The sequence below is a fragment of the Strongylocentrotus purpuratus genome, unplaced genomic scaffold (assembly GCF_000002235.5).
Source record: "Strongylocentrotus purpuratus isolate Spur 01 unplaced genomic scaffold, Spur_5.0 spur5_scaffold_13, whole genome shotgun sequence".
Classification (NCBI taxonomy): domain Eukaryota; kingdom Metazoa; phylum Echinodermata; class Echinoidea; order Camarodonta; family Strongylocentrotidae; genus Strongylocentrotus; species Strongylocentrotus purpuratus.
Genome location: NW_022145598.1, coordinates 13,717,527 through 13,741,173, shown reverse-complemented (window position 1 = coordinate 13,741,173; position 23,647 = coordinate 13,717,527). Strand labels below are relative to the sequence as shown.

Sequence of the window (23,647 nt, the reverse complement as noted above, 5' to 3'; positions counted from 1 at the left end):
GCCCTGAGAAATATAAGTTGAAGAGTTCATCTACATTGTATATATACCGGTATAATTATCCTTGACGGCATGGCAGTTGGGGAGGTACATGCAGAGGTGTTCCTAGACATCCCAGTGATCACACACTTTTCCCTCTCGCCTCGCCTCGGTTTCTTTGGTCCGGTATCCACCAGCTAGTATTTAAAGCCAAGAGAAACTTGCTCATGGACCACGTAATTGCAAATTCAGCCATGCTTTCTGTTTACTCCAGCGAAGCGCATCTGCGGTGGTTGGAGATAGCGACGTCGAATCGGAGTTGAGATACGCTCATCAGACAAGTCAAGGTCATTAGGTCGAACAAATGTGATGTCCATGCACTGCAGGCCTTTGGGGAGGAGGGGGGGGGGGGTTGATGAAAAACATGAAAATTAGCATTACACTTAGATATTTTCATATTATTAATTCATTGGAGTATTTCCCTACCTGTGGATCCACACTGTATTTCTCGTCCACCCTGATAATAAGTTTTGTCTGTTCCGAACCAGAAGGGAGTTTAATTATTAATGCGAATTTAACGTCCTTCTGGCAGGTTGTTCTCATTTCTCATAGGAGAAAAGAAAGGTGAGAAGAAGATCGGTAGAAGTTGAGGAAAATCTGATTAAAAAGACGAGAAAGTTATGAATATTAAGGTTGGAATCAATCAAACGCAAATTGCGAACATGGTGTCCCACCTCCCCCATTCGCTCTGTACAAAAGACAAATTAAATTTCCACTTTCTATAAAGAAAATATACACCGTATGTATGCCTGCCCTGTATACACACTGAATGTGATTACTGCGCATGCATACTTTACTTTACACAACCCCTATGCAGTTGATGTTTGCAGTAGAATTGAGAGCATTAAATTACGTTATTTTTTATAGGAATTGACAGTTTGTGACTGTGTGATACTACAGTAGGGGAAATGAGGGGAAATTCCCATTTTCCCAGGTATATGTTTTCTTCAGTGTTGTTTGTTGTTCTGTTGTTGTTGTGTTTTTTTTGCTATTCATGTCTTTTCTCTTCTTGTTTATATGTAATTCTCAACAAAGGTGTTTGCCTTTGATTACCGTATTTGCTGGCGATACGGCCGCAGCGCCGTATAGGCCGCACCCCCGATTTTTGACATTTTAAAAAAAAAAAAAAAAAACTTTTTGTAGAAGTCGGGATTTGATCTCTGTGTTCAAATGTTGATTTGACTAAAATCACCGCCTTAAACCGCTCGGCCAGCCCGCACTGATGCTAGCTTATGTAATTTTTTGTTATGTATACATTGCGCCTCTCTCTTGTGTATTGAAATGGATTCAAAATAGCGACTTCGCGTGCTGGATGCTTCGCGGCAGCTCCGTTAAACGGGCCCTTCTTTTACTTTTGCAATGCATTGGCATGAACTTAGATCAAGATCTATCGGCAGATGTTGTTTTTGGAAGTTGATTTTCGTCTTAATGTCAACAATGCAAGATAAAATTGTCGGTAAGATGTGTGGAAATGTATAGTTATTGTACCGTTCGTAGATCTAGTCCCATATGCGCAAATTTGTGCTGGTTTTGACTTGCTTTTTTTTTCTTTTTTTTTTACTCTTTCGTCGCATAGGCAGCACCCCGACCTTTAGATATTTTCTCTTCCAAAAATACTGCGGCCTTTACGCCGGCAAATACGGTATACACACTGCCCAATGCGTTCTTTCAATTGTCACTTGGTTTCGTGTGAACACAGCCGAAGCCTCCATCAACATGGGGTTCTAACTTTACCAAGCCTGCATGCCATAGATATGATGTCGGGTCTGGTTCTCTCTATCCGCCATACATAATTATAGATGATGAGGAGGTATAGAGGCTGAACAGCAATTAGGAGTAGCATGAAATATCATCCGCTATTATAGCTTCGAGGTACATCTGTACATGTTACTCTTCATACAGTTTACCTATATATCCTGTCTAGCTGTATCAGAACCTGCACATTACGGATCTAGTTGTGGATTAGAGCACGAGCGGTGCCAATTTTGTGATGCCTTTTTGTGTCGAGAAACACTGCAGCTTTGTTTTGGGGGATTTGTAGAAGTTCTGGCTTTGTTTTGCGTCCGTCTGCCGAGCCCTTTGGGACAGCATCTTTATCGCCATCTTTGTCGTCTTGAGACGTTTGTGTTTTTGTGAGAGAATGAGCATCTCCCATGCGTGAGTGTGTTGTGGGATGATGTGCTTGCTTTCCACAGCTGTTTACAAACTCATTGAGTAAAAAAGTATTGGAGAATCTTAGCTCGGTTTTGCATGGAGAAATCTTGAAATTATTCATCATTGTTTGTTTTGGGGACAATTGTGGAGCAGTATGATTATGCAAGGATTGTCATTCCACTATAATTCATTTACCTTGTCTTCATTGTGTGGCAGGGATGTCTTCTATTTTATTTTAATGTATTTGATGGATGTGTACATGCATTGCTTTGATATGGGTTGAGTTTTTTGGGGGAGGGGGCTCGTAACAACATCTCATCAACAACAGAAAGTTGCCCCCTATGTAGGAATTGGTACTTTAATGTCATTGTAAGAAACAATTTGCTAGGAAGGCATTTTTGGTAGTTCCCTATTCTGGGGGCAAAATGGCCCTCAGCCTTTTGTAACGTGACTTAAAGTGCATTTGTATGCTTTTATCTTTCTTTAAACTTTCTTTAAATCTTGATTGTTCTATGTTTAAAGAGAGATCAGTCATTATGCATGCAGTCTTGAGGATTGACATTTAGAGTGAAGACGGCACCATAATCGTGTGGTTTTTCATGCTGGCACCCATTCTCTATCTCTCTACATCTCTCTCTCTCTCTCTCTCTCTCTCTCTCACTTTGTCTCCTTCCCTCCCACTCTCCGTCCCTCTCTCTTTCTCTCTCTCACTGGATTTAAAGCTGAAAGTATTTATTTAACGAAAATATTTAACAAAATATTCCCCATATTGCCATAAGATGCATGAAGTTAATAATATGGTATATGTAGACTTATATATTTTTTTTTTAAGCATTATGTAATTCCAAGGTGTTTTCTCTGATATGTTACCAACAACGTCAACGAATGTTAATTAACCTGAGGGAAATGGTTGTATCAAGCTTGCAGCAGAGCAAATATCAAGTATACAGGTAATGGCATATTTTAGTATTCCATTAAAGTATTAAACATAGTTTGTAATATTGGGGACACACGAAAGGACTTTTCCAGATAATTGCATTTTCTATGCACTTTCAAGGAAATCGTATATCTGGTGGGTGATTTCTACGGAAGCAGAATGAATTGATGACACCTCAAAAGATACTCTTCCGTGGCAGGAGCAGATCAGCAAACATATTCCTAGTAGTCAATCGTCATACACTTTGTGTTGACCTTGCCTAAGCTATCCCAGCGTACTGCTGTGCGACGGGGCACGACCTGCTGTGCTATATCTTCCTGTGTTTATAATCGCAGGTCACATCGGACCGGTGTCCTCACTAGGCCTGTTTTCATCAGTTCGAGATTGCCAAATAGCCTGCTATTTCTGATTTGGGAAATAATCCTGAAGTTACAAATCGTGTCTTCATCAGCTCAAGATATTTGCTCATCGTTCACGCATAGTGCGAGTCAATGGGCTGGTGAAGACGCACCGGAGAAAATAGCAGGATATTTTGCAAACTAGCCAAAGATATTGTGGGATGATTATCTCGACCAAATATCCCACTAATTGCACCTTCGGGCTGATGATGACGCAAATTACAGTAACTGGATAATTTTCGATCGGGATAGTTTAAATAGCGGGATATTTGGCAATCTCGAGCTGATGAAGAAAGGCCTACTGTCCTGGCATCCCTGCCGTTTCAGCAAGGATCCGGTTTCGTCTGCTTGCCTCGACTTTCACCAGTAGCATACCAGACCGCTGTGTCAGTATATTGGGTTGTTTGATCCATGACGTACCTGTACCTGTACCTGTGAGGCAGGTTGAACTGATTTTTCTCACATGCTACTTCAGGTCGAACCCAAGATGCAGTGATGCAACATGTAGTCTTCGGCTCTTCGCTTTATAATCATTTTAAAAGATAATTGGTACTTTAAATCAAAGAAAGAACCGGGTTTTGTTACGTTGGTTTCAGTTTTTGTTTGTTAAGACTAATCGCCAAGTTGGCAAGTGCTTTTCATTTTACCGATTGGCTCTTTACATACTGTACATGGCCTTCTGACTAATGTCATGAACCCTAGATTGAAGACTCCTCTCCATTTCCAAATTTTTGCATTAAAAAGTATAAAACATGGGACTGTATTCCTAGATTTGTATTCCTACATTTGTCTTTCGAGATTCTCAACTTTTGCTTTCAGAGGTTGGCAGGTACAGGTATAAACAGACATGTCTGCATGTAAATTTGCATGTTAAGTCTACATCACATGTGTACAGCAAAAGAAATACACAGGAGAGCTATCGATCATGATGGTGAAAAGCAATAAAATATTAAGATATGACTATGAAAATTGCAACAACAAAAAATGAATCCTAAAAGAGCTTCCTCCCTATAAAACAGATAATTATTTTTAGCGCTTCATGACAGATTTCATTTCCATGAAAACCATATGGTTATCCAATTATCCTTCAGTTAGGAAAACAAGCTTTTTCCTTATTAATACTGGAGACTAAAATAATCTTTGAACTCTGACTGAAGGTATCTTTCACAAACAGAAATCTAATTCTGTAGAACCTATAGTTTTTGTTTTTGTATAAACAGTAGGCTCATTTACATTACAGAAAGAAAACAAATTTTTTTTTTTTTTTTGTGAACATGTGCAACTTGGCATTGCTCAGCATTTATTAGCCCAGAAAGGAGGAGAGTCACTCGACCACAAGCCGGTGGAGATTTTGGCTGGCGTTTAAGAAACCACACTCCAACTCTAAGGCCATGTAAAAAAAATACATGTTTAGCGTCCCCACCCGCTTCCTTTTTGGGGGCCGCCTCCCATTTTTTTTTTTTTTTTTTTGTTGACATTTTTTGATTTTTTTTTTTTGAAATTTTTTTTTGAAATTTTTTTTGAATTTTTTTTTTTTCAAAGAAGAAAAACACTGCTAAAATGGATCTATTTCTGATTTAAAAAAAAAAAAAAACATCGGCGGCCATCTTGGAAAATAGCCAGAATGTCAGGGAAAATGTACCGAGCGGCCATTATGAGCGGCCATTTTGAAAGAAAAAAAAAAGGGCCTCCTCCTTCCTATTTTTCAAAAAAACAGGACGCTAAACATGTTTTGTTTTTTTATTTAGCCTAACTATCGAAATTGAGAAAAAAATGAAGGTTTTTGCTTGCCGTGTAAATGATCACATTTTTAGGATTAAATGGAGGTCTGCAGTGTTCATATTTCTACCATTGTTGGATTTCCTTGTAAAGGTTAATGGACGGACGTGGTAATCCCACCACGGATATAGGATCATATAGACTTACCTGTGGTTCTGTTTCATATAGTAAACACAATGATCGTGTTTGGATGAAGACAATAACGGGTCAACAGCAAAATACCGCTTCTATTATGATTCATCAAACAACATCATACATGTACTGCTATGCATGGGTTATTTATTTGTTTGTTAATTTATGTATTTACTTATTCATTCATTTTGTCAATGATTTGCACATCTTTTAATGTATTTATTTATTAAACTAAATATATATCACACATACAAGTGGAGTAGGTACATGCACAGGTACATCTTTTTATGGACACTAAAGGAACAGAAATGACAAAGACATATAAAGAAAAGAAGAACATAATAAGAAAAGCCCAGGGCTTGACCTGATTAATGGTCAAGGCAGGGCAAACGTACAGTAATAACAACAAATGCAAATCATTAAAAACAACTTTTAATATTTAATTTGGTTGGTATTGTCTATTTGTAACCCACATGTATCTTTAATGTTTTCCATGTACACCTCTTTGGGAAGAGGCAATCATATTTCTCATAACAGCTTAAATAAAACATGCACATACATGTATGTACAGTACAGAAGATTGTATTTGAACATTCCAACCCTCTTACACAGTGTTTGGGCATCTACTGATGTAAATATATATGTTATTATAGCAGGTACATGTATCTTCGTCTTCAACTTGATGACTCACTATTAGCAATGTACATGTACCTCTAGTCTCCTCTAGACCTCTGAAGCTTTTCAGTCTTAATATATTTGCATTTGATTGACTTGTAATTCTTGTATGACCTGTATTAAAGGTCTCTTCTGATCAATATTAGATATTAGAAGTCCTGTAATAATACACTCTCCATATAATATATTTTGAGTAGTGCCCCAAGGGTGAAGGCACTTGGGAGAAAAACAGAAAGAGTTATATATACATGTACGTCACTCTGTCACAATCCACTGACAAATTGCCAATTAGGGATTCGCAGGGACTTTATATTCATAGCTTTCTTATTATTAGTCAGATTTATTTCAAACCTTCACTTGTCTGTTTCTCATATTGTTTTGCTTTCATACAAATGAGCCTAAATCAAGGGTTGGATTGCCCTTCAGGTATATGAGTTTATAAACACCTTATGTAGAGGTGTTGTGGACGAGTGGATAAGTCGCCGGACTGTGGATCACAAGGTCCGTGGTTCAAGTCCCGCCGCAGCACTAATGTCCTTTGGCAAGACATTGATCTACATTTGCCACTCTCCACCCAGGTGTTAAATGGGCACCCGGTAGGATGCAAAAGCTAATGTGGTTAGAGCAAGTGTGCGCATGTAAAAATGACGCCTGGCTGGAATGCTCCCCAGGGAGTGGAGAATGTGCATACATTGTGTGTGGGTAAGCCTGAATCCAATGACCGGGGTAATAATATACTTATCTGTAAAGCGCTTTGTGAGGGCCTCCGGTCCTGAAAAGCGCTATATAAGAACGAGCTATTATTATTATTATTATTATGGCTCTAAACAGACTGATCGTTTGCTGAGAGCCAGTAGGATACGCACTACATGTACATGTACACGTTTTGCCTCTCAGACGATCTCCTGATCAATGCAGTTTCACCATTTTAACCCCTTGCGTATGGGAACCGAATCGGTCCTGTGCAATGTCTATGTGAAGACAAAAATTCAGTAGTCGGTGGGTTAATTTAGCTCAAATTTCAAAGAACTTAATTATCAGTTTTTTCTTAATGTAAGAGGTTAATTATTTTAATTTGTACATGTATATGAGGGGACAGCAGTGTTCCTTTTAAAAGTGGAGAATGATTTTTTTATTTTTTTATTTCATCTCGTTTGCTGTGGATACGACATGCTATCTCATGCTTTGTTACCTACATGTACATGTACCATGCTGGGCACTTGGAAATGTGCATGATATTGGTACAAGTTCCAGCACATGCTTCAGTTTTGACATTGACGCTGACATACATGTTTAATTGCGTTTCATTCATCTACTGATTTCCTGTTGCATTTCATCATTCCATCTTGGATGGCGTTTCCTGATTTTCATTTGAAGTGAACATTTTCCTGGCATGTCAGATCCATCATCCCTTGCAGTCTGTTCTTGTCTCTACATTCCGTAAATAGGGATATATAATTTCAGAATAATTTTCTTTACGCAGTCTCAAGGAAGTCATTTGCCCCTTGGCAGTGCACTGCAGTGAATAATAATTTTTCATCAGCTGGATTGGGGATCGAGGTCCACAATTGAAACCAGACTTTACAGGAGGAGTCGTGGCTGGCAATCTGGTGAAATCTGTTCCAAGTTACTAAGATCAAACTTGAGCTTGAATGAGCTGGAATGTTGGATAGATACCTGGTAGGAGAAACGTTCCAGATTCTTTTTTTCCGCGGACAGTTTTACTCTTCAATCAACCCAGTCTCACCTTAAAACAATTAGCAGGAGGTTGGTTTCACAGGCGTTGTCTTGGTATATACTTGTGAAACCTGGTCCAAGTCTAAATCTATACGAATTGGTATGAGTCTGCTGCTGCTCAACACTCAGTGTGTATAACTATAGAGATACCGGTAACTATTCGGCCCTACTATCTCAGTTGAATAAGGAAGAACAGTGAGTTGTTGACAGGAATCTAGCTGTTATGGCGTGGTGGGATAAACTGCGCTCTGTTGTGGCATACCCTGGCAAGCTGGTACAGGACTCTAAGAAGTGGATGTGGAAAGGTAACCGATCAAACAAGTGATTTTTTTCTTTTCTTTCCCGCATGCACTTGTTTGAAAATGGGCAGTCCATGTCTTACAATTTTTACATGTGGTTATTCCAAGTAAAGTATTGTATTTGAATAAAATACAGAAATCATTATGGTTTCACTTTCAATTTTGATGTTGGATTATCGATATCATCATAGGGAAAGATGATATATGAGTTATTGAGAAGCAGGCTCCATCTTACAAAGAGTTACGATTGATCCAAATCAATTGCAAGTCCTCCAATCAATCACAAGTTTGCAGTCTCCTATCTTTTATCTACATAGTTGCGATTGATATCAACTCTTTGTAAAACGGGGCCCAGATATTGTGTTGAGTATTACACATCAAGATAATGATGCAATTACATTATTGTCAGTATCATCTCCAAGCCAATTGTGAAGATGTATTTTTATGAAATTCTCTTTCCTTCTATTTTCTCTTAATTTCTCTACCACTAGATGGAGGTGGAGATTCTTCCGATCCTGCCGTCACTCAGGCTGAAATCAACAACGATGTTGACCCAACGAAGACAGGCGGTCAACCCGTTGCCAATGTGACCGCATCCGGGGATAGAGGTACCGGTACCCCTTCAAAGTTCAAGGGTCCTGTGGCATTACCCGTATCTTCAAAAGGAAAGAGCTCCCCCTCATTACCAGCGAAAAAGGGCAAACCGATGATAAAAACGCCAGGTAAAAGTAAATATCCAACCGCTTACTTTTTCTTTAGATACTGTATGCATCTGTTTTACTATGGTCCATGATATAATTTTGTCCAAGTTAGGAAGAAAAGTTTATTTCTAAAGCTGTTATACCTTCAATCACAAAAAGGAAAGGCAACCCAATGATTAAAACACCAGGTACATGTAAATTTGAATGTCCAGTCAGCAGCTTTTTCCTAGGAAATTGTATTCCTGTGTGATTTCATTGTTTCTTTAGAAGATGAAGAAACCTGAGAAGTCTCTTACGGTAATAACGTTCAAAATCCTGAAATTGACAACTCGTTGAGATAAAGCTCACAACCATTCAATTTTTTAAAGGAAATATATAGTATTATAATAAAATACTGTAGCAATTACAGAAAAACATTATTGTTGCCAACCCAAAGAATTAAATGTAATCGATTTAGCCTCTGAATATTCCTGCCCTGAAACTCTGAAAGGATTACTGTAAGTAGGTGTAAGGAGGTCACCTAAGTGTACATTAACCTACATGTACATAAAATGTAGCAGCATCAAAATGATTTCAAGTGCATTGCTTTGGTTCTTAGTTCAGTTTTATGGGAGTTCAGTCTTGGATACAGAAACTAAAATATCATCCTTATTTCTAAACAATCCCATTTAATAGATCTCAGCTTTACACCAGGATGTCTCACAAAGCATTCTACTTTTGGCACTCTCGGTTTTGATTGTGATCACTTTTTTTTAATTAAAACAAGCAAGTCACTTTCAATCTTCTATCTTCAAAGAAGGCCAATTATTAGGTTTTAGTTTCTTCTCTTCCTGGATAATTTAAGTACATGTAACCTTGAGACGCTGTGCAGAAATACTTTGTCGCTCCTTTTCTAGTCCCATTGGTTTGTTCCTTTTCATATTGAATACAGCTTTACCGAGGGATGTACGAGGGGTGCCCTCATGTGGGATTGTTACGTGAGGAGAGCTTTATGGAGGGGTAGATGTACATAAGAGGTGTATGATTTGTCCCTCATGTACCTCTTACACGTTAAAGACGGCTTCATTGAGGGGAACATGAGGAATTCATGACGTACTCTGTACCCCTCATTTGCCCCTTTCAAGATGGATACAGATTCATTGAGGGGTACATCACACACCCCTTGGGTACCCCCTTGTACCCCTTTCTTGTTGGAGACAGCTTCATAAAGGGGTACCTGAGGGGTGCCTGATTTCCCCCTCATATGATATTGATGGAACCATTTTTTGTTGACGGCAGCTTTATCGCGAGTTACAATACATGAATGGCTCATTATGTACCCCTTTCATGTAAAAAAAACAGCTCCATTAGTAGGGCATGATGTACTATACGTGTACCCCTTAAATATCCCTTCCATGTTGAAGGCAGCTTGATTGAAGGTACATGAGGGGCGTATAATATTCCCCTCACATATCCCTTCCATTACCGGTAATACAGCTTTATTTAGGGGTGCATCACACACCTATCGTGTACCACCCCCCCCCCCCCCCTAAGATTAGTTGGGCATGATGTACCTCTCAATAACCCTTCCATGTTCAAGACGGCTTCATTGAGGGGTGCCTAATATTCCCCTCATATGATTGATAGAACCCTTTACCGTCGAAGCCAGCTTCATTGAGGAGCACAAAGTACACAAGGGGTATATCACACACCCCTCCTGTACCCGTTCATGTTTCAGACAGCTTCATTGAGGGGTACAGGAGGGGTGCGTGAGGGGTGCGTGACTGTTGGGAAGGAAACATTCTCTTCCCAGGGACGCCCCTGTGTTCATGTCGTTCCAAAACGGAAGTCTCAAATTGAAGACTTCCAGAGACTTGGTGAAAAGGGCTGTAATGGAAAAGAAAATGTGCTTGCCAAGAGAGACAGAATTGGGGGCAATTTTTAACCACTTTCACCAATATGCCATCTCCTGTGATAAGCAGCTGTTTGTGTGATTAATAATCGCAAACTTTGAAAGTTATATTTGCCCAGGGCTTGACACGTATGGGTTTTTGTGACATAGCTTCGATAACTTAAAGGTAAAGACCAGTTATGGTCATGCGATTGCATTGTGAAAGAAACGTTGTGGAATCGATCAGAAAAGGTTGATCATCTAACATCTAGCATCTGCAAGGTTCTGGAATTGTCAAAATGATAAGAAATTTGGCCCACTCTTCGTAAAGTTACAAGCACTATACACAGAAAGATGTATATTGGACTACCCTATATCTCTCACAGACCATGAGAGAAACAAATTTACCAAATATATGAATTAGTATGCGGTTTCCCAGCAAACTTGTTATCATCATGTATTAGTCAAAACATATTCTTTCACATGATTGGTAATGAGAGCTTCCATTTCATTTTTTGAAATTGGGGCATTTCCAATACTGGTCTTTACCTTTAAGCAATCAAATCATTTTGGCCTAGATGTACACAATACTCCACATGTATGTGTATCTTGATGTACGGTAGGAACAAACAAAGTACCGGTAGGCCTTTGTCTTTTCGCTATGTTGTAGATTACCAATGGGAGAAAAATTGTTGAATGTATTTGCAAAGGACTGTTTTGTTAGAGCTTCTGTAAATTTATGTCTTTTCCTTCGCGAAAGGTTTGGCACACTTTCTCATTTTTGTGTGTTTATCTGTCTTTTTCTCTCTCTCTCTCTCTCTCTCTCTTTTTCTTGTCTCTCTTGAGTTTTGCTCGCCCCATAGTATTTCTGTATCTATTCCCATCATTTTCAATTCAATTTTTTTTGTCATGGTATAATTTTGAAAACTTTCCCCTTTTTCGTCTAGATAACAAAGCCAAAGGAACACCACCCACTGTGAAAGGGAGAGGGGCCAAAAACTCACCAGCAGTAGCCCCAAAGAAACTCAACTTTGACACGTAAGTTCATCTAGATCCATCACTCAATAGTGTCTGCTAACGTTTAAATTTTACAGATAGGACATACATGTACATGACTTATTCATAATTCATGCAAAGTTCTACATAATTTGATGTTGGCTGCAAAAGGGAAGCACTGCCTTTAAAGACACTAAAAAGGGGAGTCTCATGTTTTTAGTAAAATGAGGACATTTGAAAAGTTTAGACCAAACTTATGTCACATGTATGTTGCCCCACACACCCATTTCTGTGTGCAGTGCAGGAGCAACTAAGATTGAGGTGATTCTTTTTTAAGCTTAGAGTACACATTGTTCCTATCTACTACACGTACATACATGTACATCGAGTCAACTATTCTAAATATTCTAGACAGCTTCATCTTTCAATTTCATTCATAATACAATCACAAGAATATTCAACTTCTTAATATTTTGTTTAATTCGTTTTTGTTTATTTTGAATGAGGTAGCGAATCCAGTATTGCATAACTAATCATTATGAATATTATAGACAGCTTTTTTCTTGATTTATAATACAATCATTTGAATACTCAACTTTCTTCCTTATGTTTTTTGCATACTTACTACTTTATTTCCTGTTCGTCTGTTTGTTGTTGTTTCTTGTGTTGTTTTGTTTGTTTTGTTATTCTTATTCTATTTTTGATTTATTTTTGTTCTATTTTTTTTTTTTTACTGATATACAGAGGAGTAGAATCCATTCCAGCCCAATGCAACGGAGACGTATCACACGACAGTAGCTCCACCAGCGACTACGATAACCACGCAAGGCAAGACGATGATGACGATAGTGACATAGAGGAGGAGTATTGCAGTAAGTAGTCCCTTAGCACTTTGGTTGCTTTCTTTGTCTCTTTGTACAGTCGCTTGTGTCCCACACAAGCAATTTTGCACAATTATGCACTCGCATAGAATAAGGCTTGCATGGAACCCATGTCGACTGGTTCTGTTTTATATTGTTCTTTTAACATTGTTCTTTATTTTCTTCATACTGTACTCCTTATCTGCTGGCCTCTTAATTTTATAAAGTCTGTCCGTGATTATTTGTCAGGTGGTTGGGACACTTTTTTCTTTTTCTTTTTTTAACCTCTGTTTTCCCTTGGCAAGCTTGAACAAATCTTTATTCATTAGCCCAAGATCTCAACATACATGGAGCCCCTAATTGTCATCTGGGGAAATGCTCCTGCTCCCAAATTTGCTACGTGTAGAGCTAAATGCAGAATGATGACACAATTAGTGGACTATTTCACCATTGTCCTTAAGTTGATTTTTTTTACCCCCAAGCAAATTAGGGCTTGTTCACTATTAAAATAGCATGCTATTTGACCAATTAGTGGGATAATCCCCCAGTGGAGATGCACTCGGTTTGATACGCTCTGAAATCAATGACTAACCCAGTTGTTACTTTATACTAATTGTTGTTTGCACCACTCCTGCCATCTTATTTTGTTGCTACATGTATCTTATTCCCATAATCTTTAGTCCTCATATTGCAATATAATTTCTTTTTCAATAATGAAAGATTTAACTGTGATTAACTCAATTTTCATTCATTTTAGCTTCACTCGCGGCCAAAGTTAAGAGGAATAACTCGCTTGCCATCAAGCTTGAAAACAGACCAAGCATTAAGATTCTGGAAGAAAGGAATATCATCCCGAGGAGAACAGATGATGCTAAGAAGATAGATAAGGATAAGATTGGTGCTGCACTTGTAAGGTTAGTATTGTCACCCTTTGGTTGTACTGGGGAGTGTTTCACAAAGACTAAGATTGACTTTAAGTTGGCCATTCATGCCACTGTTCGCTCTCACCATCTACTGGCATTGGTCTCTACAACAACAAAAATAATAATAAAATAAGACCACCCCCTAGCAAACAGAATTACCAAAATCACCAAATGTTTGCCACTATAAAGTTAATGCTTTTCATAATGCAGCTCATTGAAAAGCTAATGTTTTCAAGATATATGATTTATAAGGGTTGATTGGAGATGACTAAGCTTTTGATATGACAAAACCTTGAAGTTTGAAATAGAAGAAGTGTTAGAAGGTAGGGGGATGTTGGAAACAAAAGCAGACTAAGAGACAGGGGCTGCTTTGTTCAAGTGAAACAAAAGCAGGTTAAGGGATAGGGGTTGCTTTGTTCAAGTGAATAGAAACAATTTGCACTTCTCTTTACAAGTGATCCCTAACAGGTGGTAAATTCATATAGTGAGTTCAATCCATGTGTAGCTAACACTTACCCCAAACCTTTGTTCAAACAAAAGCATCCCCTTCCTGCAGTATAAAGCCCCAGAACTTCCAATTGATTACATACCGGTAATGAACACTCAATTGTTTTCGTTGATAAACATATTTACAGTATACAAGGAAGCCTAAGTTTAAAAGTGCTTTTGTAATTTTGTTTGCTAGGGGGTGTTTTTTTTTAAATTTTGTAGACACAATAATAAGATAACGTATATGTACAATCAACTTCGCAAAAATTGAGGTTGACTGTAAGTTCAATATCTTCTCTGTGAGTGTCTTCTCAAGTTGTAATCATTAAAATAAAAAGTCTTCATAAATGTATTTCATAATAAACATGAGCAGTAGTGGCACACAGAGCTGGAACGAAAGCTTGTGTTTCTCTAGGCTACCGTATTTCATGTTTTTCTCCTATTTCAATTTTCTTTCTACGTTTGCAGGAGGCTGAGTCAAAGACCAACCCAGGAAGAGCTGGAACAAAGGAATATATACAGAGGTAAGCTATTAGGATAGTAGACAAATTATACGTATCAGTGAGAGCATTAGTAAGAATTACCCACACGAGGTACCTTTGGAACAGTCTCGTACGCCCGAAGCGATAACCAAGGGTGCTTGGACTGTTTCGAAGGTAGTTCAAGGTACCGAGTTTGGGTAATTTACTAATGCCCAAACAAAACAATGTGTATTATGTGTTTTATAAGATGATGTTTTATTTATTTCATAAAATGATGTTTTATAACATGATTTTACTAATGACCGGTCATAAGTAAAATTACCTGTTAGGCAAAATAAATGCCTGGTCACGTGTACGCTCTCAACCAATCACTTGAATAGGATCTGCTTCATCATTTTATAGCACGTGATATCGAATAGCATTTCACTTCATTATGCTTTAAGAAGTATCAGAAAGAAATTCTCCATGGTCCATTTTCATCAATTTTCTGACACGGTAAATATGTGAGCTCTGTGCATTGAAGAGCAAGAAACAAGATGTGATATGATGACTTGTCATGGGGGAACAGCTAGAAATATATGAAAGTTCACAGAAGCACCATTTACATTGAGGGATTCCTTCATAAAAGAACTGTCGTGTATCTTCGGAAAGAGTTCACTCTTGAAAAACATAGTGCACTGTTCGAAACATTAGGACCCTCTTTCCTACAACAGTTCTATATATAAACTCTGTCAAAAGTTACAGAATGGGCCTTTAATGACTACGTACATGGTACTTGTATGAAGTATTACATATTTCAAGATGTGTTTGTTATTTGATGTACAAAAAGAAGAAGATTGTTCTAAATGCTCTATAATTTCAGGTATTTGTAATATGAATTTTAGAGGGGGGAGGGGGGGGGGGGATTGGTAAGAGAATAGATTAGTCATCAAAAATCTGAAAAGAACAGTGCTTTGAAAGTTTATTCTCATGACCGAGCTCAATTATTGCTATATTTAACTGAGACATCAAAACAAGATAAATAATATTTCTACATCCTACTTCTTCATAGTTGTTTTCATCCATCTGTTTAAATTTGTAATGCTCTCTGTGACACATATTTATCTTAATGTGTTTTTATTTATTCCCTGTATAATCACAGAACAGTCACAAATTGATGCAGCGAAAGCGGCAAGGGAGGAGAAAAAGAAAACACTCACAAGAAAGGTATGATTCATGTGATCTGTGACATTTTTATTGAATTCCATTGAAAAGTAAAGAGGCAAGTATAATAATGTTCCACAATGTAAACTTATATTCTCTGTATTAGAATACATGTATTACCCAGGAATACAGAGTAGGCCTACAGTCAAATTTGTTTATCCAGACAATCCAAGGAAGGCAGAAAAGGGATTGACAAGAATAGTTTCAAGTGTAGACAAATGGCCTTTCTATACAGGTTATACAACATATATTCCCCTAGAGGGACATATTTACCATTTTTGACAGGTAGCCTTTATAAAGAGGTGACCTTTAGGAAGGATTTGACTGTTAATTAAAAAGAAGAATAAATTTTTTTTTTTTTTAAACATGAACCTGCATGGATATTAGCCGTGACGAAAGAGCAGCAATTGATAGTGTGTGTGTGTGTGTGTGTAATTGGGTTTTTACAGACATGTATTTGTCAGATATGATTATTTACGTATGGTGACCGACCTTTAACAACACCCTCCTATATCTGACTACTTCTTTTTTTATCCCTGTAGTTGAGCGTGAGACCAACAGTAGACGAGCTAAGGAATCGAAATATCATCAACTTTAACGAGTATGTGGAGGTTATAGAAGCAGTAGACTACGATAGAAAAGGAGACAAACCGTGGACGAGGTTAACGCCACAAGACAAGGTTAGTTGGGGATGCAAAAGATGTTCCAGTGACGGTCATTCTGTCAAAGATACAGGTTTATGGCTTGGGTTGCCATTGAGTTTTATATTAGTGTTGTAGAGCCCCGAATTTGCCAAAGATTTGATGTCAAAGTTTCACTTAAACTGTATCATAATGTGAAAGAGGATGTCATTTGAGACAAACTTCTGCAAAGATATCCCCCTAAAAAATGTGTTTGAAGACAAATGTGGTATGAAAGCATTATTTATCGATCCTTAGCATTGAAGAAGTAAGCGTGAGAAAGATAGTGAAATATGTATGAAAATGTTTTTGTTTGTAAAAAGGGTGTATAAGGGTGATAGCAGTCTTTAGCAGAATGATTATCTGAAATTCTCTAGCGAACATCTTTGTGATTTTTTTTTCCTTTAAATTCTAAAATAGAAGTAGTATTTATGATACATCTGTCATATTTTTTTCTTTAATGTTTGTGTTTTGTTTCTTTCTAGGCTTACATCCGTAAGGAGTTGAACGACTTCAAGAGCACTGAGATGAATGTACATGAAGATAGTAAAAAATTTACCAGGTAAAGTAAAAACTAAAATTACCAGGTAAAGAAAGAATAAATTACCTGGTAATCTTTAATCGGATGTTGTTCATTGTTTAAAGGTTCCATTAATTGAATTTGTAATCCATGGATTTAATGTACACATGGGAACACTGCATATGCATTTATGGTTAAATTGCTAGTATATACACTACATGTATATTTGTGATATATGATTATGAACAACTTTGATATATATATATATATGCAATTTAGCATGTTTCACTGACAATGAATAAGCTTCTTACATTGTTAGGCTACATTCAGTACTGCATACCTCATGTAGGATGGGTTTTTACAAACTACAGTTTGATACCAATTATCAAATTTGTAAGATTCATCAAGATTGAATTTAACAATTCTTATTCGATGTTATAATGGTTCTACATGTGTTTTTAAAACAAATTGCTTTTAGTTGATATTTCTTACTCTAATTCATTCTCCCCTTCCCTCATTTTCTATTTCTTTGTTATCCTGTGCAGGTTCCATAGACCTTAGCCCATGGAGCATATTGACAAGAAACTCTTACATGCATGTGTGTCATGGAACAATACAAAATATGACGCCATACATGATTGGACCATACAATGTATGGTGGTGCCTAGGGCTGTAGTACGCGATTTGTGATTGGTCAGTGTGGGAGCAGCAGCACAGTTCTGGAATATTAAAGTAGGGGGAGTCCTGCGAAGCATGAACTCTTGAATGAAACAGAGCTTCTGATTGGATAAAAGCCCTGCTTAGAGCAAGATGCTCTCGAGATCGACACATGCGATTGGTCACAGCTAGGATTATGACGATGCCATTGGATCAGACCAAGAATTGTATTTTTGTGCGTGTCGGTTTGTTTGTGCGTTGTATGCGAAAATAAGAGAGACCAACAGATTTTTTACGAGACATTTGCAGAGCTTCATCACCGAGCCTTGAAGAGCCGCTGGTGCTGATTTAGTTGCAGACTGAAGAAAGATATTTGACGCTGACCAGCAATGGCATGAAATGTATAAATTTGAAACAAAAAAAAGTGTGTCCAATGTTGTTTTAAAAGTCGGCAGCAATGCAGTGCTGAAAAACTTGAGCTCTACTGATGAACTTTTTGTATGGTAGTAGAGAATTCAACAGTATGAAGAAAAAAATTGTATAAAAAAATGAGTTTTTAAAGAATTTTCAATTACTCCAGATTATAATCCACCAATAGAATAGATAAGGTAATGCATTTGTACATGTAATATCACGTTTGAAGGTTTTACCTACTGGCATTCGTTATCTTGTTCAATGGTAATTTTTAGAGATGAAAGAACAAGATGGCCGCCTCATCCGCTAAAACGGTGCAACAGAATAGAGACTTTTGCAGCGTCCTACCTGAATGAGACCATAGTGGGGTTATCAACTTGGAACACTCAAACATTCATTGTGTTGTAGTTGGTATTAAATGTATTGAACAAAGTACCTATTAGTTTACAAGCTTCCATTACAAGTTACATAAAGCAGTTTATCAATGAACTGCATTTCAAACTATGGCTTTAAGGGATGCATATAAACCAAACAGTGGAGGAAATGACGAAATTGTGTGCTTCTTTCCTGTGATGGTAATAAATAGGGAATACATCTGGCGGAAGTAAATTTGTGAAGTGTAATTGCAAGTGTATTTGTATACTGTAGTAATCATGAGCATCGAACAATCATCCAGTAAATATAGAGTTTCAGTTGAGTGTTAGTTACGGGCAAACTTGCTTTTAAAATTTTACCCACTAAAGTACACATAGATTCTGTTGATTTTAGAGGATTTATAGGCATAATTTTGATAGCAACATTTTACAATGCAAGCATGTACATGAGGCTTTTGTTTATAGGCCTTTGCAGTAAAACTCTGCTATTCGAAAGGTTTGAGGGGAAGAAAATAGTCCCTCGACTTTGCACAATTTGCAGCCCTTTGCCAAAAACATTGACTCTTCCACAACAGTGTAATCCTAAAATTCATGAAATATGTTTAATAATTCTCTTCTCCACTCTCTTCATTTAAAAAAATTGGTTTGTATTGTTTTGTTTCTAAAAAGGGTATTTGTAACAGTTGTATATTGTGGTGCCACTGTCTTTGTTTTTGTTTTGTTGCCTTGTTCATCCATGGTTTTAAGGGTTTACTGAATTCACCTCCCCTTACATGTAGCTCCGTAAAAGAATGTTATCAATGTTTAACTATTAAGGTAAAGCACTAGGATGCAGGAAGACTTACAAACTTTAGGTGCAAGAAGGGATACCATGCAGAATGAAGTGTTGAACTGTTTACTTCCATGCATATATTTTGTACACCTCGCCTTCATGTACGCGGTGCTTTTTCAATTATGTCTCCCCAAACTTAATTGCATCTCTTTCAATAGATATTATACTTAGTAAAAGACACAAGAACGTCCACTCAGTTGTGTGTCTTTATGATCGTAGTTTGGCTAGTTATTCTTGGGTCCAAAGGAAACCAGAATCTTTCAAAAGTCTAGTATAATAATAAATAAAAACTGTACCGGACTCATACAATAAAATCACTTCTGAAGAAATTGAGAGATAGATCTATTTACTAAAAGTAAAGGTATATTTTCCTGACACCGTCCTAAAGTTTATGTTTGTATAAAAAGATTGTATATTTTGTTTATATTATCTTCAGTTATTTAGTTATCTACATGTAAAATAGTCCATCCATTGTCATTTTGTAGGTTTTATGTGCTTCCTTTTGGAATATGTATGTGTGTGGCATTGTATTAATGTAGTTATTCTGGATGTGTTGGTTTGCTCAATTGCTCAAGTCATTTCTCAAGTTTCTCCTGTTTTGCGTTTTGTTTTGTTGTTGTTTATCATTTGCTTGTCCTTCTAAGCTTACTTTGTTTCTCCTTTCCATTTTCTTTTTAATCGTCACTTCTTATTTTATTCAGACATGTGTCCTATTCAACTCAAATTTATTTTTAAATTTTCTTGCTGGTTTCTTTGATTTTACTGGAAATTACCTTACACAATTCAATGCCTTTTCTTTATGATCTGGCTGTTTAAATTCTGTCATGTAGTACACATTTGAATCAACACTTCTATTCACAGCTCTGGCTCCCTCTTATGTTTCATTTTGTATCATTGTCATGTGTGTACTCCTATCCAGAGCAAATACTAGATTAAACGCCCTATTCGATTTACCCTATTGTAATCTAAATCTGAAAGTGAAACTTTGGGGTTGTATTTACCAGATTTTGACAAGCCTTTTTAGTTGTTTGCATGCTTAGCTTGATCTGTTATTATACACATGGCTTGCAGAAGCTTGGTTTGAGTGAGGTCTATGCCTGTAATTAAAAAAGAAATCCATATACATTTACCCATTTATAACTTAACCAAACAATTCAACATCTTAAACTCATAGGAATATATTTTTTTTTTAATTGAAAGGGGGTCGAGTAACCCTCAAAAAAGTAATGATAATGATAGGACTAACCCATAGTTGATATGTACTTGTACTTGTAGGATTTTAATAACCTTTTAACACCATATGCGGAACCAGAATATTACTTTATGTACATGCAAATTAACAAGGGAGTGATTGCTACATATACGGCATACCACATTAGAAATGAAAATACTGGTGGTAAGCCAAGGTTATTATCCATGAGTACATGTAACATCAAATACACCACTGCAAAATTGTACTCTTTACCAAATACCACAATGAATGTTGGCTCAAAGTTGCAGTGGCTATAAGAGAGGGCTGGCTACCACACGTATATGCATATGGCTGCATTGCCCATACACACTGTATTCATAGCATAGTTAGCCGACCTAGAGCGTATATATAATCTTGTTCGTTACGGCCTTATGTGTATATTTAGTCGGCGTCTCTGCAGTGTATTATTCAGATTTGCATATTATATTTATGAGCTTCGACAGATTTCATAGACGCAATGGACTGACATGTACAAGCTTTTCTTGCGATGCCTTTTTCTTTGTAGAATATAGTGAAAGACATTGATTTTTTCTGTTTCTGCCAATATCGTGTTTTGTTTCTTTGAATTTATATTTTCTATTTTGAAATAACTAATTTTGCTTTTTGTTTCGCTGTTATTACTATTTTTCTTTTATCTGTATGATTAGCTGCTTCCATAGTACATGTTGTGTAATATTTTGTGTTATTTGCCCATTATGGAATACCATACTAATTCAATCAGACCAGTTCAGGGTTTTCTAAAAAGTGTTAAGACTTTGGAAATTAATCCGATTCTCCTCCTCAATTTAAGCAACAATTTGTATTTCCCACCCTTTCATTTTTTTATTTTTTTTTAAATGTGCATTGAAACATGAATTTGTTTTAAAAACTCAAATAGAAGTTGCCAATTTGTACACAAAAATAGTGATTATAAATTTCACATGTTGCCAATTTCAAGACTTCATTTCTCATTTTCTACTAAATCACTTGAATCACTCTAACTCATGATTAGCACAAGTTTGCATGAATTATATCTAGTTAATACAGTAGTATCAGCCACTTTTCTTGTCTTTTGTTCTTTTTCTGTTCGCATAATGGGCTGCATACATATACACGACTTGTAGCTGCATTTTATTAATGGAATAATGTGTGTACTTGGATCATTAAACATCATTGATTCCTTTACCCTGCCCCTTCCCCAAGAAAAACAATTAAATAAAGAAAGAAAGTAAGGATGACTTAAGATGTAGACGTCGATTTATATTTAAGAGGTTTTTAAAGGACTATTTTGATGAATAGTCTTACCGTAAGTTAGTTTTGTTGGTCCAAATTTGATTGCGAGTTTGTAAATGATGTATTTGATTGTATTTTAAAAGGTTCCAACATGCCATCGTTTTCCTTCAATTTTAATCATATTCAAATGTATGCAAATTTCTGATATATATATATTTGAGGAAATGTACTTTGTAACAAAATGTAATATAGAGTTCAAAAGTGTGTATAATAATTGCATGAATTTGGGGAACAAAGTGGCTTTTTTTTTTTAGTTGAGACTTTTCGATGTTTACGGTCTATTACAGACGACTTTCAAGACGGTTTTATCTATTTCATGAGCTTACATCTTGCAGACAGAAACTGGATGAAATCATCGGTTCAGAGAAAAAAGGGCATTAACTCTGTGATAAAGTACATGAGTTAACACCCTACTGGCTCCAAACAGAAGGAATGTGAAGAAGTATACACCCTAAAAAGATGTAGCACATTTAGCATGCAGTTTTTATAGAAGTATTTTGCTGAAATTAAACGTAACAGCGCACATCATCTGTTCACAATCAAACTGGCGTCGACTCTGTGTGAAAGTGAAAGAGTTTGCTCCCATCTGGCACCTAACAGAAGACATTTTTACTATGTCCCTTTTGCAGGACTAATTGTCGTGAAACTAGTTAGCTCCCTTCTGGCACCTAACAGAAGACAATTCTTCCTGATGAACAAATACCACTAAAACAACCATTTTCTATAGATGCCTATACAATGTGGTCTTTACAGAGAGGGTGGGCATTGATTCAGGCAGGTTTGGCTTCAAGTTTATCATGGTGTAGTCTGTAGAAAGAACTATTCAAAACAAAGCTTCATATAATTACATCAAAGCTTCATATAATGATATAAGTCAAACAACACTCGCCTTTTTGGAGCTGGAAGAGCTTTAACTCAGCGTAAGATGATTTGAGTCCATGCCATTCGGGCTCCAAACAAATGAAGCATGTATCATATATTTGGTTCCGCTGGACACGATGTGATTTTTAAACGTAAGATGCTGAAACACACCGGTTCACTTTTAACCAGTCATAAGGGCATTCTCCACTTATGCTATAGAAACTACATAGAATACATAAATACATAGAAGGAAAGGAACAGGAGTGTCTTCTAAATCTGATTATAATATGAAATACAGATTTGTTTGTCATGGTAAAGATATTCAGGAAGGAAATTGTTTGTAGAATTTAGATTTGACATTACTAACTCATTACCAATATCGTGCATGATGATTACCGATGATTAACAACTGTTTCAACCCAATATAGTTTTGAAATTACTTTGTACAATAGAATTTTGATTTGTTGATGTAGCTATTTTTAATTTCATTTGTAGTCATTTTGCAGCAGTTGTGGTATATTTTTATTGCTTTGTTTAGGGGATTGATCCTGCTCAGACGCTGTACTGGAATGGATGATTATCTTATCTGTAATATCTATGATTGTATTTTCTTTTTCTTGTACTTAAGCAATGAGCCAGCCAGTTGGGGAAAAAGAAAAGCCTTTTAACAGAAAAAAATCACAACTTGTCTTTCTGCCTCATGCTGTTATGTTGTGTATTGTTTCTTTGCTTCTAAGTCAATTGAACATGACTTTACAGACTTTCAAAATAATCAATTTAGAGTGCTTTCGATCTCCTATTTTATATCCCATATAAATCGGGTTTTGATTATGTAATACCGGCCTGTGTATTGTTATTATTAATTAATGAATTAACGGTCACCGTATTTGTTTCAAGTGGAGCTTAATTAGTATGATCAGATTTAAGCTAGATTTCACACATTTTAGGATCTAAAAATACCTTCATAGCAATTTTAGGTCCTAAAAGGGCACTAAAATGTCATAAATAAGAATAAGAGCAATAACCATGCACGTTGAGGGTATTTGCGGTTTTAAACAAGAACTTGACTGTCCCTTTAAAGATGACCAGAAATTTAGGTTGATTTTTCGAAAGT

The 23,647-nt window shown here is 36.7% G+C and overlaps 1 protein-coding gene across 8 annotated transcripts in view; it reads left to right on the top strand.

The window, feature by feature from the left end:
• Positions 1-22,055, top strand: part of LOC100893438 (phosphatase and actin regulator 2) — a 53,759-nt gene extending 31,704 nt beyond the window's left edge. For 4 of the 8 annotated variants that reach the window (XM_030982956.1, XM_030982964.1, XM_030982962.1 and 1 more), the window contains 9 exons: positions 8,639-8,875; positions 11,666-11,756; positions 12,459-12,586; positions 13,332-13,488; positions 14,455-14,510; positions 15,610-15,674; positions 16,214-16,351; positions 16,837-16,913; positions 17,417-22,016. In XM_030982956.1, the coding sequence (XP_030838816.1) occupies positions 8,639-8,875; positions 11,666-11,756; positions 12,459-12,586; positions 13,332-13,488; positions 14,455-14,510; positions 15,610-15,674; positions 16,214-16,351; positions 16,837-16,913; positions 17,417-17,432 (965 nt within the window). In that variant the 3' untranslated portion in view covers positions 17,433-22,016. Of the gene's footprint in view, positions 1-8,638; positions 8,876-11,665; positions 11,757-12,458; positions 12,587-13,331; positions 13,489-14,454; positions 14,511-15,609; positions 15,675-16,213; positions 16,352-16,836; positions 16,914-17,416 lie in introns of all 8 variants that reach the window. The other 4 variants (XM_030982958.1, XM_030982961.1, XM_030982960.1 and 1 more) reach the window with 2 other exon arrangements.
• The last annotated feature ends 1,592 nt before the right edge of the window (positions 22,056-23,647 follow it).